Here is a 17,347-nt window from a genome sequence, read left to right as displayed (position 1 = left end):
AGGTATCTGAAACTCTTCACTGCCCTCTTAAACGGGAGCCTCCCAATTCCCTTCTCCTGATCACCCGGGTGTACTACAAATACCTCACTCTTGCCTAGATTTAACTTATAGCCCGAGAAGCTCCCAAACTGAGCCAACAGCTCCATCACCCCCGGCATTCCCCCCTCTTGGTCCGCCACATACAACAGCAGGTCGTCCGCATACAGCGATACCCTATGTTCTTCCCCACCCCGCACCAGGCCCCTCCACCTCCCCGACTCCCTCAGCGCCAAAGCCAAAGGTTCTATCGCCAGTGCAAAAAGCAAGGGGGACAGGGGGCACCCCTGCCTGGTCGCACGGTAGAGCCTGAAGTACTCTGATCTCCTTCCATTGGTAACTACACTCGCCATCGGGGCCTCATAGAGCAACCTCACCCATTTGATGAACCCCTCCCCGAATCCGAACCGCTCCAGCACCTCCCACAGGTACCCCCACTCAACTCTATCAAACTCCTTCTCTGCATCCAGCGCCACCACTATCTCCGCCTCCCCCTCCACCGCCGGCATCATAATAACATATAACAATCTCCACACACTCGTGTTGAGCTGCCTTCCTTTGACAAATCCTGTCTGATCCTCGTGTATCACCCCTGGCACACAGTCCTCTATCCTGGTGGCCAGGATCTTTGCCAGCAACTTGGCATCAACATCGAGGAGCAAGATTGGCCTGTATGATCCACACTGCAAGGGGTCCTTATCCCGCTTCAGGATCAGAGAGATCAGCGCCCGTGACATCGTCGGGGGCAAAGCCCCTCCATCCCATGCCTCATTGAAGGCTCGCACCAACAGGGGGCCCACCCGATCCGCATACTTTTTATAAAATTCCCCCGGGAACCCATCCGGCCCTGGCGCCTTACTTGACTGCATTTGACCAATCCCCCTGACTAGCACCTCCAACTCTATCGGCGCCCCCAGCCCCTCCAGCAGCTCCTCTTGCACCTTTGGGAAACGTAGCCTGTTCATGAAGCTCTCCATCCCCTCCCTCCCCATCGGTGGCTCCGACCGGTACAGTTCCTCGTAGAAGTCCCTAAAGACCCCGTTCACCTCTGCCCCCTTCTGCACCACATTCCCACCCTTATCCGTCACTCCACCAATTTCCCTAGCCGCATCTCGCCTGCGGAGCTGATGCGCCAACATCCTGCTCGCCTTCTCCCCATACTCGTATACCGCGCCTTGCGCCCTCCTCCACTGTGTCTCCGCCTTTCTGGTGGTCAACAAGTCAAACTTGGCCTGCAAACTACGCCGTTCCCCCAGAAACCCCTCCTCCGGGGTTTCCGCGTACCTCCTATCCACATCCAGGAGCCCCCCACCAGTCTCTCCCTCTCCCTCCTTTCCCTATGTGCCCGGTTGGAAATCAGCTCCCCCCAGATCACTGCTTTCAGAGCCTCCCAGACCATCCCCACCCGGACCTCCCCCGTGTCGCTGGTCTCAAGATACCCCTCAATACTTCCCCGGACCCTCCTACAGACCTCCTCATCAGCCAGCATCCCCACATCCAGACGCCAGAGCTGGTCCCGCGCCTCCCCCATCTCCAGATCGACCCAGTGCGGAGCATGGTCTGAAATTGCTATGGCCGAGTACTCGGCATCCTGCACCTTCGGGATCAATCCCCTGCTCAGGACGAAAAAATCTATTCGGGAGTAAACCCTATGTACATGGGAGAAAAAGGAATACTTCCGCGCCCTCGGCCTCCCAAACCTCCAGGGATCCACCCCTCCCATCTGGTTCATAAACCCCCTCAGCACCTTGGCCGCCGCCGGTCTCCTACCCGTCCTTGAACTGGACCGGTCCAGTGGGGGATCTAGCACTGTGTTAAAGTCTCCCCCCATGATCAGGCCCCCTGCCTCCAGGTCCGGAATGCGGCCCAACATGCACCTCATAAAGCCAGCATCATCCCAGTTCGGGGCATATACATTAACCAGCACCACCTTCCCTCCCTGCAGCCTACCCTTCACCATAATATATCTGCCCTCCTTGTCCGACACCACCTCAAACACCTCGAACGCCACCCTCTTCCCCAACAGAATCGCCACCCTCCGGTTCTTCACGTCTAATCCTGAGTGGAAAACCTGCCCCACCCATCCCTTCCTCAGACAAACCTGGTCCGCCACCTTCAAGTGGGTCTCCTGGAGCATAGCCACGTCCGCCTTCAGCCCCTTCAGATGAGAAAATACCCTAGTTCTCTTAACCGGCTCATTCAGCCCCCTCACGTTCCAGGTGATCAGCCGGATCAGAGGGCACCCCGCCGACTAGCCATAGTTCATCGACTGCTCGCCCCAGGCCAGCACACCCCGCCCGGCCCGTTCCCCATGACGATAACGCCTCTCCTCTACCCCCCCCGGCCCACACCAGCTCCTTCCTGGCCATTCCAGCAGCAACCCGGTATCCACCCCCCCCCCAGGCTAGGACCCCTCCCAGCCGCGACGCACCCTCCATGGTGCTTCCGTGAGTCAGCTGACTTCTGCTGACCCCGGCAACTCCCGCCAAAACCCGGCCCCTCCCGACATGGGGTCATCCCCCCTCCTGCCACACCTCCTTGGCACCGCTTCAGCGCGGGAAAAAACCAGTAGAGGCCACGCCCCCACCGCCAGCTCCACCCCCCCTGCCCCGCAGCGCGGGAAACCAGAGGAAAGACCGCGCTTTCACACTGCCCCACCCCGCCCTTCTGACGCAGCTCCCCAAATTCTAGCTCCACCCCATCCCACAGCCCCGTACAGAAGAGAAAATAAAAAAAATAAAAAACCCCCAACATTCCCACATAACCCAAAACCATACCCAACAGACCCACCCGGAAACAGAGCAAAAAACCAGCATAGGAAACACATGTCAAAGTTACAAAAACAGCAACAGCAAAAACAGCAACGACCATAGTGCACCGGACCCCGCACCCCCCAGACCCTAGTTCGAGTCCAGCTTCTCCGCCTGTACAAAGGCCACGCCTCCTCCGGGGACTCGAAGTAGTGGTGCCGGTCCTTATATGTCACCCACAGACGCGCAGGCTGCAGCATTCCAAATTTGACCTGCTTGGCATGCAGCACCGCCTTCGTCCGGTTAAACCCGGCCCGCCGCTTAGCCACCTCCGCACTCCAGTCCTGGTAGATTCGCACTACCGAATTCTCCCACTTGCTGCTCCTCTCTTTCTTGGCCCAGCGAAGCACACACTTCCGGTCGCTGAATCGATGGAACCGCACCAGCACCGCACGCGGCGGTTCATTTGTCTTGGGCCTCCTGGCCAGCACTCTGTGGGCTCCCTCAAGCTCCAGGGGCAAATGGAAGGACCCCGCTCCCATCAACGAGCTCAGCATCGTGGTCACATAAGACAGAAGATCCTACCCCTCCAGCCCCTCCGCCAGGCCCAGGATCCTCAAATTCTTTCGCCTTGTGCGGACGTCCAGCTCCTCCAAACGGTCTTGCCACCTTTTTGTGAAATGCCTCGTGCAACTCCACCTTCCCCATGAGGACCACGGCCTCCTCCTCCCACTCAGCAGCCTGCTGCTGCAACTCCCGAATGGACACCTCCTGGGCCGCCTGGGTCCCAAGCAGCTTGTTGGTAGTCGCATTCAGGGAGTCCAGCAACTCAGCCTTCAGCTCCGCAATACAGCGCAGAAGAGCAGCTTGCTGCTCCTGCGCCCACTTCCACCAGTCCTCGGGTGCTCCGCCGGCCGCCATTTTGTCCTCCTTCCCCCGCTTTTCCTGGGGAGCTGCTGCAGCCTTTTCCTTTGCCCCACTCCGGGTAAGCACCATAAATTTCGGGGAATGTTCCTCCAAACACCTTCCCCCACTGGGAATCGTTGAAACAGCGCCGTTTGGGGCCCTAAAATAGGCCCGAAAGTCCTTTAATAGCGGGAGCTGCCGAACGTGCTGCTTAGCTCCGCATCACCGCAACCGGAAGTCGCAAATATAATATTTGAGACAACATGGAGCATTTCTCATCAAGTTTTTGTCCTCCCAGAGACACTATGCATGGCAATGTGTTTCTCTGTCTCTCAACTGATGCCTGTGCTTCAACTTTTTCACTTTGCCTTCCATACTTTGCTCAGCTGATCCAATGTCAGTTCAAATCAGATAAAATATACATATTTGCCACGAGGCAAGGATGGGAGAGGTGGCAAGGTCATGTGAGTGGATAGTCACAGAAGAGGAAGTCTGTGATAAACAACCTTCAAGTGAAACTGACATTCATACAGGCATTCATTAACAACATTAAAAAGAACACCATTCAGTGAGACATTAAGTGGGTACTTACTTTAATAGAAAGGTTTGAGAAGACAGATGGCCTCCTCTAAATAAACCTCTGGAGGTGTTAAATTACTGTTTACACAGAGTCAAACAACGTAAACAACAAAGAAAAATATGAATATACGGTCTGTATATTACTGGCACTAAATTAATTGAGATTAGATGTGATTGGATATGTTCTTGACTTAAAAAGGAACTAAATAAGTCTCTCGCAAAAAGACAATGGGACAGATAGACAAAATCAGCATTAGCGTAATCTATAAAATGTAGAATTGTTGGCTACAAACTTAATTGGGAGAGAAATTATTATGGATTATTATTATGCGTCTTATTTAAATCACTTGCTGGAGTCTTCAGCAAGTGGGTGACATAATTAGTTGTTGTTGCTGTTACCTGTCTATTCATATTTAACATATTAAAGATAATCAACTTTCATCACATGTTTTTGACTCGCTTTTCGTGGTCAAACTACCACGGACTGGATTCTCCGTCGGCAGGATGCTCTGATTCGCCGGCAGCGCGCCCATGCCTGCAGATTTCCCGACGGCGTGGGGCTGCCCAGAATGGGAAATCCTATTGGCCGGCTGGCCCTCCAGTTCCTATACATCCCATCCATCTCCCCTGATTTAAACATATGATTCTCACAGTGGTGTCAACACCAACATCCCCTCCAACACAAAGTGTCTCCTCAGCTGATTCTACACACTGACCGTCAACTGTGCCACCAGGCTCCCTGTATACGGTGTGAGTGGCAGCGGATGTCAGGTGTAATGTAGCCCATCTCTTAAAATCCCCCCTAATTTCCTCCACCAACATTGTCAAATTCCACCTGTGCATCATAGCCCATTCCCGCGTCACCTCAATTTCATAGAATTTACAGTGCTGAAGGAGGCCACCCGGCCCATCAAGTCTGCACCGGCCCCCGGAAAGAGCATCCCACCCAAGCCCACACCTCCACTCCATCCCCGCAACCCAGCAACCCCACCTACCCTTTTTGGACACTAAGTGCAATTTAGCATAGCCAATCCGCCTAACCCGCACATCTTTGGAGTGTGGGAGGAAACCGGAGCACCCGGAGGAAACCCACGTCGACACGGGGAGAACGTGCAGACTCCGCACACACAGTGATCCAAGCCAGGAATCGAACCTGGGACCCTGGAACTGGGAAGCAACTGTGATAACCACTATGCTACCGAAAATGCCTGAACCTTTCCCTAGTTACCTTGAACGGCAACACCTCCAAGTTGGCCCTCCGCCCCACCGCGCTCACAGGAAACACCTCACACTTCCCAACATTTAACTTGGACCCAGAGAAGGCCCCAAACCTCTCCAATAGTCCCATGATCCTACCCATACCCTCCAGCGGGTCTGACACAAACAACAAGTCTTCCACATACAACGATACCTGGTGCTCCCTGCTCCCCCTCACAATTCCCTGCCACTCTACAGACCCCTTAAGGGCCATCGCCAAGGGCTCAGTCACCAACCTGAACAACAATGGCAACATTGGACACCCCTGTCTGGTTCCCCTATGCAGTACAAAACTCATCCAATTTGTAAGTACATTTGCCACCGGAGCTACATAGACAAACGGACCCACGCCACAAACTTCGAACCAAACCCATACCTACCCAAAATTTAAATAAATACCTCTACTGCACCTGATCAAAAGCTTTCTCTGCATCCACAGGAACAGTAACCTCTGGCACCCGCCCCCCCTGACGGAGTCATAACCACATTTAACAGCCTCCTTTACAACAACTTAGCCAGCACTTTCAAGTCTTTATATGACCCACACTCAATATAGATCCTTTCCCTTCTTTGGGATTAAAGTGATCAATGCCTGTGTCAACATCTCTGGCAAGTCGCCATTCTCCAACACCTCACTAAACATCCCTAACAAATGTGGTGCCTACTCTGCCACAAAGACCTTGTAAAATTCCGCCGGGAAGCCAATAGGTCCTGGAGCTTCCCTGCCTTCATCCCCATGCTGTCAATCACCTCCCTCAGCCCCAGCGGCTCCTCCAATGCCTGCCTCCTCTCTTCCTCCAAGCTTGGAAACCACCCATCCAAAAACCAACCAATACCCCCTTCCTCTCCACCCACCTCGGCCCTGTACAGATTCTCATTGTACCTCCTGAATACCTTGTTTATCCTCCCTGGCTCTGACAATACCTCCCCCTTATCTGCCAGCACCCTTAGAATTTCCCAAGATTCAACCTGCCGCCATAGCTGGTGGGTCAGCATACGGCTCGCCTTCTCTCCATATTCATACTGCACTCACCTCGACCTCCGTAGCCGCCCTACCGCCTTTGCCGCCGTGGGAAACTGGTAGAGCGGGGGACGCTGGCCGGGGGGTGGGCAAGGGATGAGGTATGGCTAATCGGCAGGGGAGGGGGGCAGGGAGCCCTCGGATCCGGCTGATAACCTGGAATGTGAGGGGGCTGAATGGGCCGGTCAAACGGGCCCGGGTATTTACGCACCTGAAGGGACTGAAGGCGGATGTGGCCATGCTCCAGGAGACACACCTGAGAGTGGTGGACCAGGTTCGGCTGAGGAAGGGATGGGTGGGCCAAGTATTCCACTCAGGGCTGGATGAGAAGAGTAAGGGGTGGGAATCCTGGTGGGGAAGAAGGTGTCGTTTGAGGCATTAAATGTGGTGGCTGACAGTGGCGGGAGATATGTGATGGTAAGTGGCAAGCTGCAGGGGGAGCGGGTGGTTTTGGTGAATGTTTATGCCCCAAATTGGGACGATGCGGGGTTTATGCGGCGTATGTTGGGCCGCATTCCGGACCTGGAGATGGGGGGCCTGATCATGGGGGGGGGACTTGAACACAGTACTGGATCCCCCATTGGATTGATCCAAGTCCCGGACGGATAGCAGGCCGGCGGCGGCTAAGGTGCTGAGGGGATTCATGGACCAGATGGGGGGGACCCCTGGAGGTTTGCGAGACCAAGGGCCAGGGAATACTCGTTTTTCTCCCACGTACATAAGGCCTACTCGAGGATTGATTTTTTTGTCCTGAGCAGGGGGCTGGTGTCGAGGGTGGAGGATGTGGAATACTCCGCCATTGCCGTTTCAGATCATGCCCCGCACTGGGTGGACCTCGGGCTGGGGGAAGAGAGGGACCAACGTCCACTCTGGCGCATGGAGGTGGGGCTGTTGGCAGATGAGGAGGTGGCCGAGAGGGTTCGGGGGTGTATCGAGAGGTACCTTGAGGCCAATGATAACGGGGAGGTTCGAGTGGGGACGGTCTGGGAGGCATTGAAGGCGGTGATGAGGGGGGAATTGATCTCCATCCGAACCCATAGGGAGAGGGGGGAGGAGAGGGAGAGACTGATAGGGGAAATGGTGCAGGTGGATAGGAGATACGCGGAGGCAGAGGGACTGCTGGGGGAGAGGCGTAGCCTTCAGGCCAGATTTGACCTATTGACTACCAGAAAGGCGGAAGCTCAGTGGAGGAAAGCACAGGGGACGGTGTATGAATACGGGGAAAAGGCGAGCAGGATGCTGGCGCACCAGCTCCGGAAGCGAGATGCGGCCAGGGAGATTGGCGGAGTGATGGATGGAGCTTGGAAGGTGGTGCGGAGGGGGGTAGATGTTAATGGGGTCTTCAGGGACTTCTATGGGGAACTGTACCGGTCTGAACCCCCGGTGGAGGGGGGTGGAATGGGGCGCTTCTTGGACAAGCTACGATTCCCGAGGGTGGAGGAGGAGCGGGTGGAGGAACTAGGGGCGCCGATCGAGCTGGAGGAGGTGGTCAAGGGGATAGGGAGCATGCAGTCGGGGAAGGCGCCGGGGCCGGACGGGTTTCCGGCGGAATCTTATAAAAGGTATGTGGACCTGTTGGGCCCCCTGTTGGTCCGGACCTTTAACGAGGCAAGGGAGGGGGGGACTTTGCCCCCAACTATGTCACGGGCGCTGATTTCCTTGATCCTGAAGCGGGACAAGGACCCTCTGCAGTGCGGATCATATAGGCCGATTTCGCTGCTGAACGCCGACGCTAAACTGCTGGCAAAGATCCTGGCCACTAGAATAGAGGATTGCGTGCCTGGGGTCATTCATGAGGACCAGACAGGGTTTGTGAAGGGAAGGCAGCTGAATACAAACGTACGAAGGCTCCTCAAAGTTATTATGATGCCGGCTGTGGAAGGGGAGGCAGAGATAGTGGTGGCATTAGATGCGGAGAAGACCTTCGATAGGGTTGAGTGGGAGTATTTGTGGGAGGTTTGGGTTTGGGGAGGGGTTTATCCGGTGGGTGAGGCTGCTCTACGGGGCCCCGATGGCGAGTGCAGCCACAAATAGGAGGAGGTCGGAGTACTTTCGGCTGTACCGGGGGACGAGACAGGGGTGCCCCCTGTCCCCCTTGCTCTTCGCGTTGGCAATTGAGCCCCTGGCCATGGCACTGAGGGAGTCAGGGAACTGGAGGGGCCTGGTGCGGGGTGGGGAGGAGCATCGAGTGTCGCTGTACGCGGACGACCTGTTGCTGTATGTGGCGGACCCGGTGGGGGGGATGCCGGAGGTGATGAGGATTCTTAGTGAATTCGGGGGGTTCTCGGGGTACAAGTTGAACCTGGGCAAGAGTGAGGTGTTTGTGGTGCATCCGGGGGATCAAGAGGAGGGGATTGGTCGGCTCCCATTGAAGCAGGCTGGGAAGAGCTTCAGGTACCTAGGGGTCCAGGTGGCGGGGAGTTGGGGGGCCCTGCACAAGCTCAACCTCACAAGGTTGGTGGAGCAGATGGAGGAGGAGTTTAAGAGGTGGATAAGTTACCGCTGTCACTGGCGGGGAGGGTGCAGTCCGTTAAGATGACAGTGCTCCCGAGATTTTTGTTCCTGTTCCAGTGCCTTCCCATCCTTATCCCGAAGGCCTTTTTTAGGAGGGTCAACAGGAGTATCACGGGATTTGTGTGGGCGCATGGGACTCCGAGGGTTAGAAGAGTGTTCCTGGAACGTGGCAGGGATAGGGGGGGGGCTGGCGTTGCCCAACCTCTGTGGGTAGTATTGGGCTGCCAACGCAGCGATGGTGCGTAAGTGGGTAATGGACGAGGAGGGGGCAGCATGGAAGAGGATGGAAGAGGTTTGTTAATAGAGTTAAGATGTTTATATTTTGTAAAAATTTCAATAAAAATTATTTTTTTTTAAAAATGATTCCCGCATATCTCCCCCCCCCCCCCCCCCCCCCGTATTGCTAAACCTCCAGGAAACAACCAATCCCATACATTTATAAACCCTCCCAACTCATTCGCCATCCTCGACCTTCCCATTGACTTGGGGCTCACCTTCGATTCGATCACAGTTAGATCTCCACCCATAATCAGCTGGTGCATGTCTAAGTCCGAGATCGTTCCCAGTAAGCCCTTTACAAATCCCACATCATCCCGATGGCGTATATACGTTGACTAGCACCACTGGTGTCCCCTCCAACGCTCCACTCACTATACAGCTTCCCCCTGGGTCCCGCACTTCCCTGCGCCCACAAATCCCGTCCTTTTATTCAACAAAATGGCCACCCCTGAAACGTTGAGTCAAAACCAGAGAGTGAATCACTTGTCCCACCCATCCATTCCTCATCCTAACTTGGTCTTTCACCCGAAGATGTGTCCCCTAAAAAGATCACCTCTGCCTTTAAACTCCTTGGGTGCACAAAAACCCGGGGTCTCTTGATCAGCCCTTTTAACCCTCGGACGTTTCACGTTACAACTCTTACCGGAGGCTGATGCCTCCACTCCCCTCTACCATCATCCCCCACTGGTTCTACCTCCCTTAATACCACACTAAATCCAGCCCATCCAAGATGGTTCCCCCCCCTCCGCTCATGGCCACGCTCAGCCTCCAACTTCTCTATCTATCTATCAATTCTCTACCCATTCCATCTATCCTCGCAGAGGTGCTGCTGCTCCCTCAATTGCCTTCGACCAGTTGCCTCGCATCTCTTTCCTTTGCTGGCGAAATTTCTCTTTGATGAAGGAGATTTCCCACTAACGATGACCCTTCCACTCGGCCATTCCCGCAATTGTTGCTGTGCCACAGTTCCCCTCCAATTCCTTAGCCAGGTCTTTAGCTGTTTTTTGCCGGATCTGGTATTCAGCAGACATGCCAATCTTGGGGAGACCCTCTGCTTCTACACCACTTTCCTGTGGAGCTACCCCACTAACGGGTATAAAATGTCCAAACCAACGCCTTCGAGCCAGAGCTGCCCTCTGTGCGACCACGCACTCCATGGACGCCACTGGAAGTATCAAACACTATTATTTGTTAAAGTAAATTCTACATGCAATTTTTCTTCATGGCATTTTTCTACTATTAATGATGCTCATCAGTCTGCTATGCTGAAATGTATTGTAATTTATCACATAATTCAATGAATGCCAAAATAAAGCTTCAAACTCATTCTCTTATGAAAGTATGGAGAATAAAAACCTATTTTTATCAAACTAATTTATTTAGTTTTCACACACTGCAAGAGAAACCGTCATATACTGAAGGCTGTAAAGGGCTTAAAGATTAGAAGGTTTCAAAACAACTGCAAACACAATCAACATGATCTGTCAAATGAAATTTTTTAGAACAGTACAGCACAGAACAGGCCCTTCGGCCCTCGATGTTGTGCCGAGCAATGATCACCCTACTCAAACCCACGTATCCACCCTATACCCGTAACCCAACAACCCCCCCTTAACCTTACTTTTTAGGACACTACGGGCAATTTAGCCTGGCCAATCCACCTAACCCGCACATCTTTGGACTGTGGGAGGAAACCGGAGCACCCGGAGGAAACCCACGCACACAGGGGGAGGACGTGCAGACTCCGCACAGAAATGCTGTACAGGAGGTCAAATTAATGTCTTTAACTGAACTTGATTGGGAATCAATCTACAGAGATGCGGGTTCTCATCCAAAAATGGGGAAATCAAAAGGAATATTAAAAGTTTGGAAATTAGAAGTTGAAGGTTAACAGACAGTAGCAATGCAATAATTGTTCCTTTAAAAATGCGTTACCCCATATCTTGCAGCAATTACATCCTCCAGACGACATTGCTCTCTTTCTGCTTGTTCTTTCATACGCTTGTATGATTGTCTTAGCCACCTCAGCCCACCATCTTCTATCACAGCAGCTACTGGTTCAAAAATATTAGGAATAAGTTTCAGGTTCAATCATTTACAAAATACATTGGGCTGCATCCTCCGTTTGGGAGTTCTCCTGCTGGAGCAGAATTGCTCCTTGATCTGAATGGACCTCATGTACCCTGTTTTGAAGCTAACCAGAATGTTTACAAACATATTGGAAAAGTGCTTTTGCTTCCTCTTTTTCTCAGCAGAAAGCACTTAACCGCTTTTGATGTAGTGAGGACTTGTCAATCATAGCTCGATGTTTATAAACTTTTTTTTAAACTTAAAAGACAATAGTAGATTATGAAATCATCTGCTTTGTTAAAAATCAAAAGTTTGGGGGAATAGGTCAGGAGAGCATGTATCCAGAACATCATGCTTACAGCAGTCACAATATTCCTCAAATCTGCAACAGCAGTAGAAGCTGATACATGACAAATTATTTTTAAAGATTGAGGAGTTGGGATAAACCTGCCCAAAATCTTATTGCTGAAGTCTGCAGTCAGCAAACATTCATCAAATCAGAGTATCCTGTATTTAAACACAAGTTCAGAGGTTAAAGAAATCTGCTAAACCCACTGCGAACACACAGTCTTTCAGTGTTTGTATTAACTGAACATTGCATTTAAGATATTATAGGTTACATTTCTCAGAAAAACGTTTACACATTCAAGCACAACAGTTCCAAAACACAATAACAAGAAGCAATTCAAAAGAATTTTACACATGTTAGGTCTTCAGAATTAGACAGTCAAAATATTTATATTGTTACATTTAGTGTTAGGATTCACTTTTTATAGACAAAAGAGAGCAGGATAGAATAATTCCAATGGACTGGAACCATGGTTCTGGTATAATTGTGCACCATTGGAGGCTTAAAAGAAAACCATTTTTTAGAATCTGAATTTAATTTAAAAGATTAAAATTAATTAATTGAATATTCCGATTTCAGCTATGGGCGTTTTTTAAACATTTCTCTCCAAGATAATAGTTTACATACAATTGCATAGAATATAAAGCCCATAAACAAGCCATTTGGCCCAATTCATCTGTGCTGGTGTTTGTACTTCACAATTCTCCTCATCTCAGTCTTTTAGAACATCTTCACATTCCTTTTTCTCACATACTCGTCAAGCTTCCTTATGAAAGCATTTTAGCTATTTGCCTCAACAACTTCCTATGGTAGCAAGTTGCACATTCTAACTGCTTTCTCTAATCAATTCCCCCCTTGCCCGATTGAATTTTTAGCTTTTATGGCCTTAGTTTTGGATTCTCCCACTAGTCATATTCAACATAGAACATAGAACGATACAGCGCAGTACAGGTCCTTCGGCCCACTATGTTGCACCGACATGGGAAGTCAAAAACTAAAGGCCATCTAACCTACACTATGCCATTATCATCCATATGCTTATCCAATAAACTTTTAAATGCCCTCAATGTTGGCAAGTGCACTACTGTTGCAGGTAGGGCATTCTACGGCCTCACCACTCTTTGCGTAAAAAACCTACCTCTGACCTCTGTCCTATATCTATTACCCCTCAATTTAAGGCTATGTCCCCTCGTGCTAGCCACCTCCATCCGCGGGAGAAGGCTCTCACTGTTCATCACTTCATAATTTTAAAGACTTCAGCCCACCCACAAGTTTTCTGTTTCCTAAAAAAAGTCCCAACATGTGCGATCTTTCCCAAAAGCTGCAATCTCTCAGTTCAGGTACCATCTTTGTAATTTTTTCCTACACTTTCCCCAGTGCTTCTACGGAGACCAGAAGTGTGCACAGTACTCAAAGTGTGGCCTGTCCAGGGTCCTATACAAGTTTAGCAAAATTTCACTACATTCGAGTTCTAGAACCCTATAAATGAATCCAAATGCATTTGTAGCTTTTCTAATTGTGCTGACCTGCACGCTGTTTTTAAATGAATTGTTCAACAATATCCTGAGATCTCTTTTCTCTCTTACCCGAGTTTTGTATTTCTTCAGGTCCGAACCATTTTAAAAACCCGAGCTAAAAATGTAAAGTCGCCATAGTTCCAGACGACCATAGGCCGCTTTCCCCTTTGAGGGGAAGAGTTGACTGGTGGTCAATTAACCCGAGGATCACCACAGCTCAGGCGAGGTTGAATAGCATATAAACATCTATCATATTACCCTTTGTCTATTATTCTGTCACTTTTTCAAAAAATCCTATCAGATTAGTTAAGCATGATTTAGCCTTTTGAAATGCATGCTGATTTTAAAAAATTATACTTTCTGCCTCGATATGCTCCATCACTTATTTTGATATAGATTTCAATGACATTCCTGTCATTGATACTAGGCTGACTAGTCAGATTGTTCCATCTCCCTAAATGTACAGGCCCAACATTAGCTATTTCCAGTCATGTGGCACTACCCACTCATCTACCTAACCATAGGGCATGGTCTAACAATTAGGGCTAGACCGTTCAGGAGAGATGCTCGGAAGCACTTCTTCTGAAAGGGTTGTAGAGGTTTGGAACTCTCTCCCAAAAACAGCAGGTGAAGCTAGATCAGTTGTTAACGTTAAATCTGAGCTGCACAGTTTTTTGTTAAGCAAAGATATTAAGGGATATGGGCCAAAGGCAGGTATATAAAGTTAGGCCACAGATCAGCCATGATATAATTTAATAGTGGGACAACTTGAAGGGCTGAATAGCGTACTCCTGCTCCTATGTGCCAGGTTACAATCGTCTCTACAATATCTGGATGCTGTCAGAAGTTATCCGCTCTGGTTTATCCATTGTATTTTGAATACTGCATGTAGTGCTGCACCAACAATTATTGTTGTTTTTATTTAGTGTTTCTCACCTTTTGTTTTTAATAGTTATTTTATCTTTACACTCCTTAATGTTATCTGATCTGTGGTCATTTGCCTTATTTTTTCCTTTAGTTTGTCCATAACTCTCTCTTGCTGATTATTTTCATTGTTGTGTTTCAGTATTTCCCCCCCCCGCCCCCATATTATTAAGAAAACGTTTTGTGAACAGCTCTAGTTATCCTTTCCACTTGGACCGTGGTCCCAGATCCTCCCTGTACCAGTACTGGTGCCATGATGTAGAACCCCTCAACCTGACACCATTCCTTTAATTACAAGTTAACTTTCCTAATCTGTTTAGCCCAATGCCAATTTGCAGGTGGCTGGGAAAATAATTTTCTTCATTAAGAAAAATAACAGGTCTAATGTTGGTGCCAATTACCAAATAATTAAAATTTATAACAAGGCTGATTAATAGAAAATATGAACAAATTTCAACACTGAAATCGTAAAAGATTTTGTATTAAGCAGCAGCAATTCTCCACTAAAATATAAAATTTTTCAGCTGATAAAAACTTGAAGTTAGCAATGAAGGAACCTCTGCACTTCTTTACCTCTGTGGTCCTGCTACATCCAGTCATGAATGGTGGTGAACAATTTATCAACTCATTGGAGGAGGAGGCTCCACAAGTATCCCATCTCAATGATGGGAGGACCCAGCACATCATTGTAAAAGATAAAGCTGAAACATTTGCAACAATCTTCAGCCAGAAGTATCGAGTAGATGATTCTCTCAGCCGCCGGAAGTCCCCAGCATCACAAATGCCAGTCTTCAGCTCATTCGATTCACTCCACATGGCATAAAGAAACGACCAGAGGCACTGGATAGTGCTATGGGCCCTGACAATATTCCGGAGACTTGAGTTGCACAACTTGCCACGCCTCTAGCCAAGCTATTCCAATACAGCTACAACACTGGCATCCAGCCGGCAATGTGAAAAATTTCACACCCTGTACAAAGAAGCATAAGAAATCCAACCCGACCAATTACAACCCCGTCAGCCCACTCCTGATCATCAGTAGAGTGATGGAAGGGGTCACCAACAGTGCTATCAAGTGGCACTTGCTTAGCAATAAGCTGTTCACTGTTGCTCAGTTTGTCTTCCGCCAATGACACTTGGCTCCTGATCTCATTGCAGCCTTGGTTTAAACAAAAAGAGCTGAACTCCAAAGGTGGGCTGAGAGTGACTGCCCTTGACATCAGGGCAGCATTTGACTGAGTATGGCATCATGGAGCCCGAGCAAAACTGAAATCATTAGGAATTAGGGGGAAGAGTTCTCTGCTGGTTGGAGTCATACCTGGCATAAAGGAAGGTGGTTGTGGTTGTTGGAGGTCAATCATCTCAGTTCCAGGGCATTGTTGCGGGGGTCCTCAGAGTAATGTCCTAGGCCCGACCACCTTCAGCTGCTTCATCAATGACCTTCCTTCCATCATACAGTCAGAGGTGAGGATGTTCACTGATCACTGCACAATGTTCAGCACCATTCGTGACTCCTCATGTACTGAAGCAGTTCATGACCAAATGCAGCAAGACATGAACAATATTCAGGCTTGCATTGACAGGTGGCAAGTTAACATTTCTGGCACACAAGTGCCAGAAAAATGACCATCTCCAAAAATAAGAATCTAGCCATCGCTCCTTGACATACAATGGCATTACCATCGCTGAATCCCCCACTATCAACATCCTAGATATTATCATTGACTAGAAACGGAACTGGACTAGCCATATAAATACTGTGCTACAAGAGCAGATCAAACGCTAGAAATCTTGCGACAAGTAACTCACCACCTGACTTCTCAAAATCTGTCCACCATCCACAAGGCACTAGTCAGGAGTATGACGGAATACTCTTCACTTGCCTGGTTGCGTGCAGCTCAAACAACACTCAAGAAGCTTGACTCCTTCCAGGACAAAGCAAGCTGCTTGATTGTCACCCCATCCACAAACTTTCACTCCATCCGACACATAGCGGCTGCAGTGTACCACCTACAAGATGCACTGCAGGAACTCACCAAGACTCCATCAACAGCAATTTCCAAGTCCACTAGTATCTTGGGCAAGGGCAACAGACACATGGGAATACCACTGCCTGTAAGTTCCCATCCAAACCTTCCACTACCCTGACTTGGAAATATATCTCCGTTTCTTCACTGTCACTGTGTCAAAATCCTGGAAATCCCTCCCTAACTGCACTATGGGTGTACCTACATCACATGGACTACAACGGTTCAAGAAGACAACTCACCACCACCTTCTTGAGGGCAATTAGCCAACAACATTCATTTCCCGAGAATTAGTATTAAAAAACCTCAAACGTTGGTTTGAAATAAAAGCAATATAAACCACAACAATCAATTGAAAGTGGCTTTACACTTGCCCTTTTGAGCTGGTGCCGAGTCACTTTCCTCAGATGGCAAGCCAGAACCTCCATCTTTCCAGTAGGGATTCAATTCTCTTTTGTATATCTCGGCCTATAGTGTAAGAAATCAATTCAAAAAATTAGAAGCATAATTAGAATTACAGAACTTATAGAAGAAAATTACTCTGTATGCTTTGTTCCATTGTCCATATACTGTACTTGCCGATTCTTTGAAAATGGATTTATTCATGCCCACTAGAACATAGAACAGTACAGCACAGAACTAAAACTAACAAAATTATGTAGACATTTATCAGTTCAGCGTATTACTAATGTAAAGCTTGCACATCACTGCAGAGTACCTAAAAGAGTCATTATAAAAAATAGCCAGGTAGGGAACTTAATGGAGTCAAAGTCATTAAAGCACAGAAGGAGGCCATTCGGCCAATCAAGTCCATGCAGTTCTCTGGACAGCAAATCAGTTAGTCCCATTTCCCATTATCACTCTACTCCTGCAAGTTTATTTCCCTCAAGCGGCTCTCCAATATTCTTTCAAAATCATTGATTGTCTTCACTTCCACCACTCCCTTAGGCAGCACGTTTCATGTCATTAACATTCACTGCATAAAAAAGACCTTCCTCACATCCCCACTGAAACCTTTGCACAACATTTTGCATCTGTATCCCCTAGTCGTTCTACCCATCAGTTAATGGGAACAGATTTTTTCTGTCTAATTTATCTAAACCTGTCAACATCTTGTT

At 49.2% G+C, this 17,347-nt stretch overlaps 1 protein-coding gene across 2 annotated transcripts in view; it reads right to left on the bottom strand.

Annotated features, from left to right (window-relative positions):
* Positions 1-17,347, bottom strand: part of cwf19l2 (CWF19 like cell cycle control factor 2) — a 201,683-nt gene that overhangs the window by 127,873 nt on the left and 56,463 nt on the right. The window contains exons 6-7 of one of the 2 annotated variants that reach the window (XM_038817825.1): positions 16,604-16,697; positions 11,278-11,396 (exon numbers count right to left, since the gene is read on the bottom strand). In XM_038817825.1, the coding sequence (XP_038673753.1) occupies positions 11,278-11,396; positions 16,604-16,697 (213 nt within the window). The remainder of the gene's footprint in view (positions 1-11,277; positions 11,397-16,603; positions 16,698-17,347) is intronic. The other variant, XM_038817827.1, reaches the window with a different exon arrangement.

This window comes from Scyliorhinus canicula, chromosome 14 (genome assembly GCF_902713615.1).
Source record: "Scyliorhinus canicula chromosome 14, sScyCan1.1, whole genome shotgun sequence".
NCBI lineage: Eukaryota > Metazoa > Chordata > Chondrichthyes > Carcharhiniformes > Scyliorhinidae > Scyliorhinus > Scyliorhinus canicula.
This window is presented reverse-complemented; position numbering and strand designations above follow the sequence as displayed.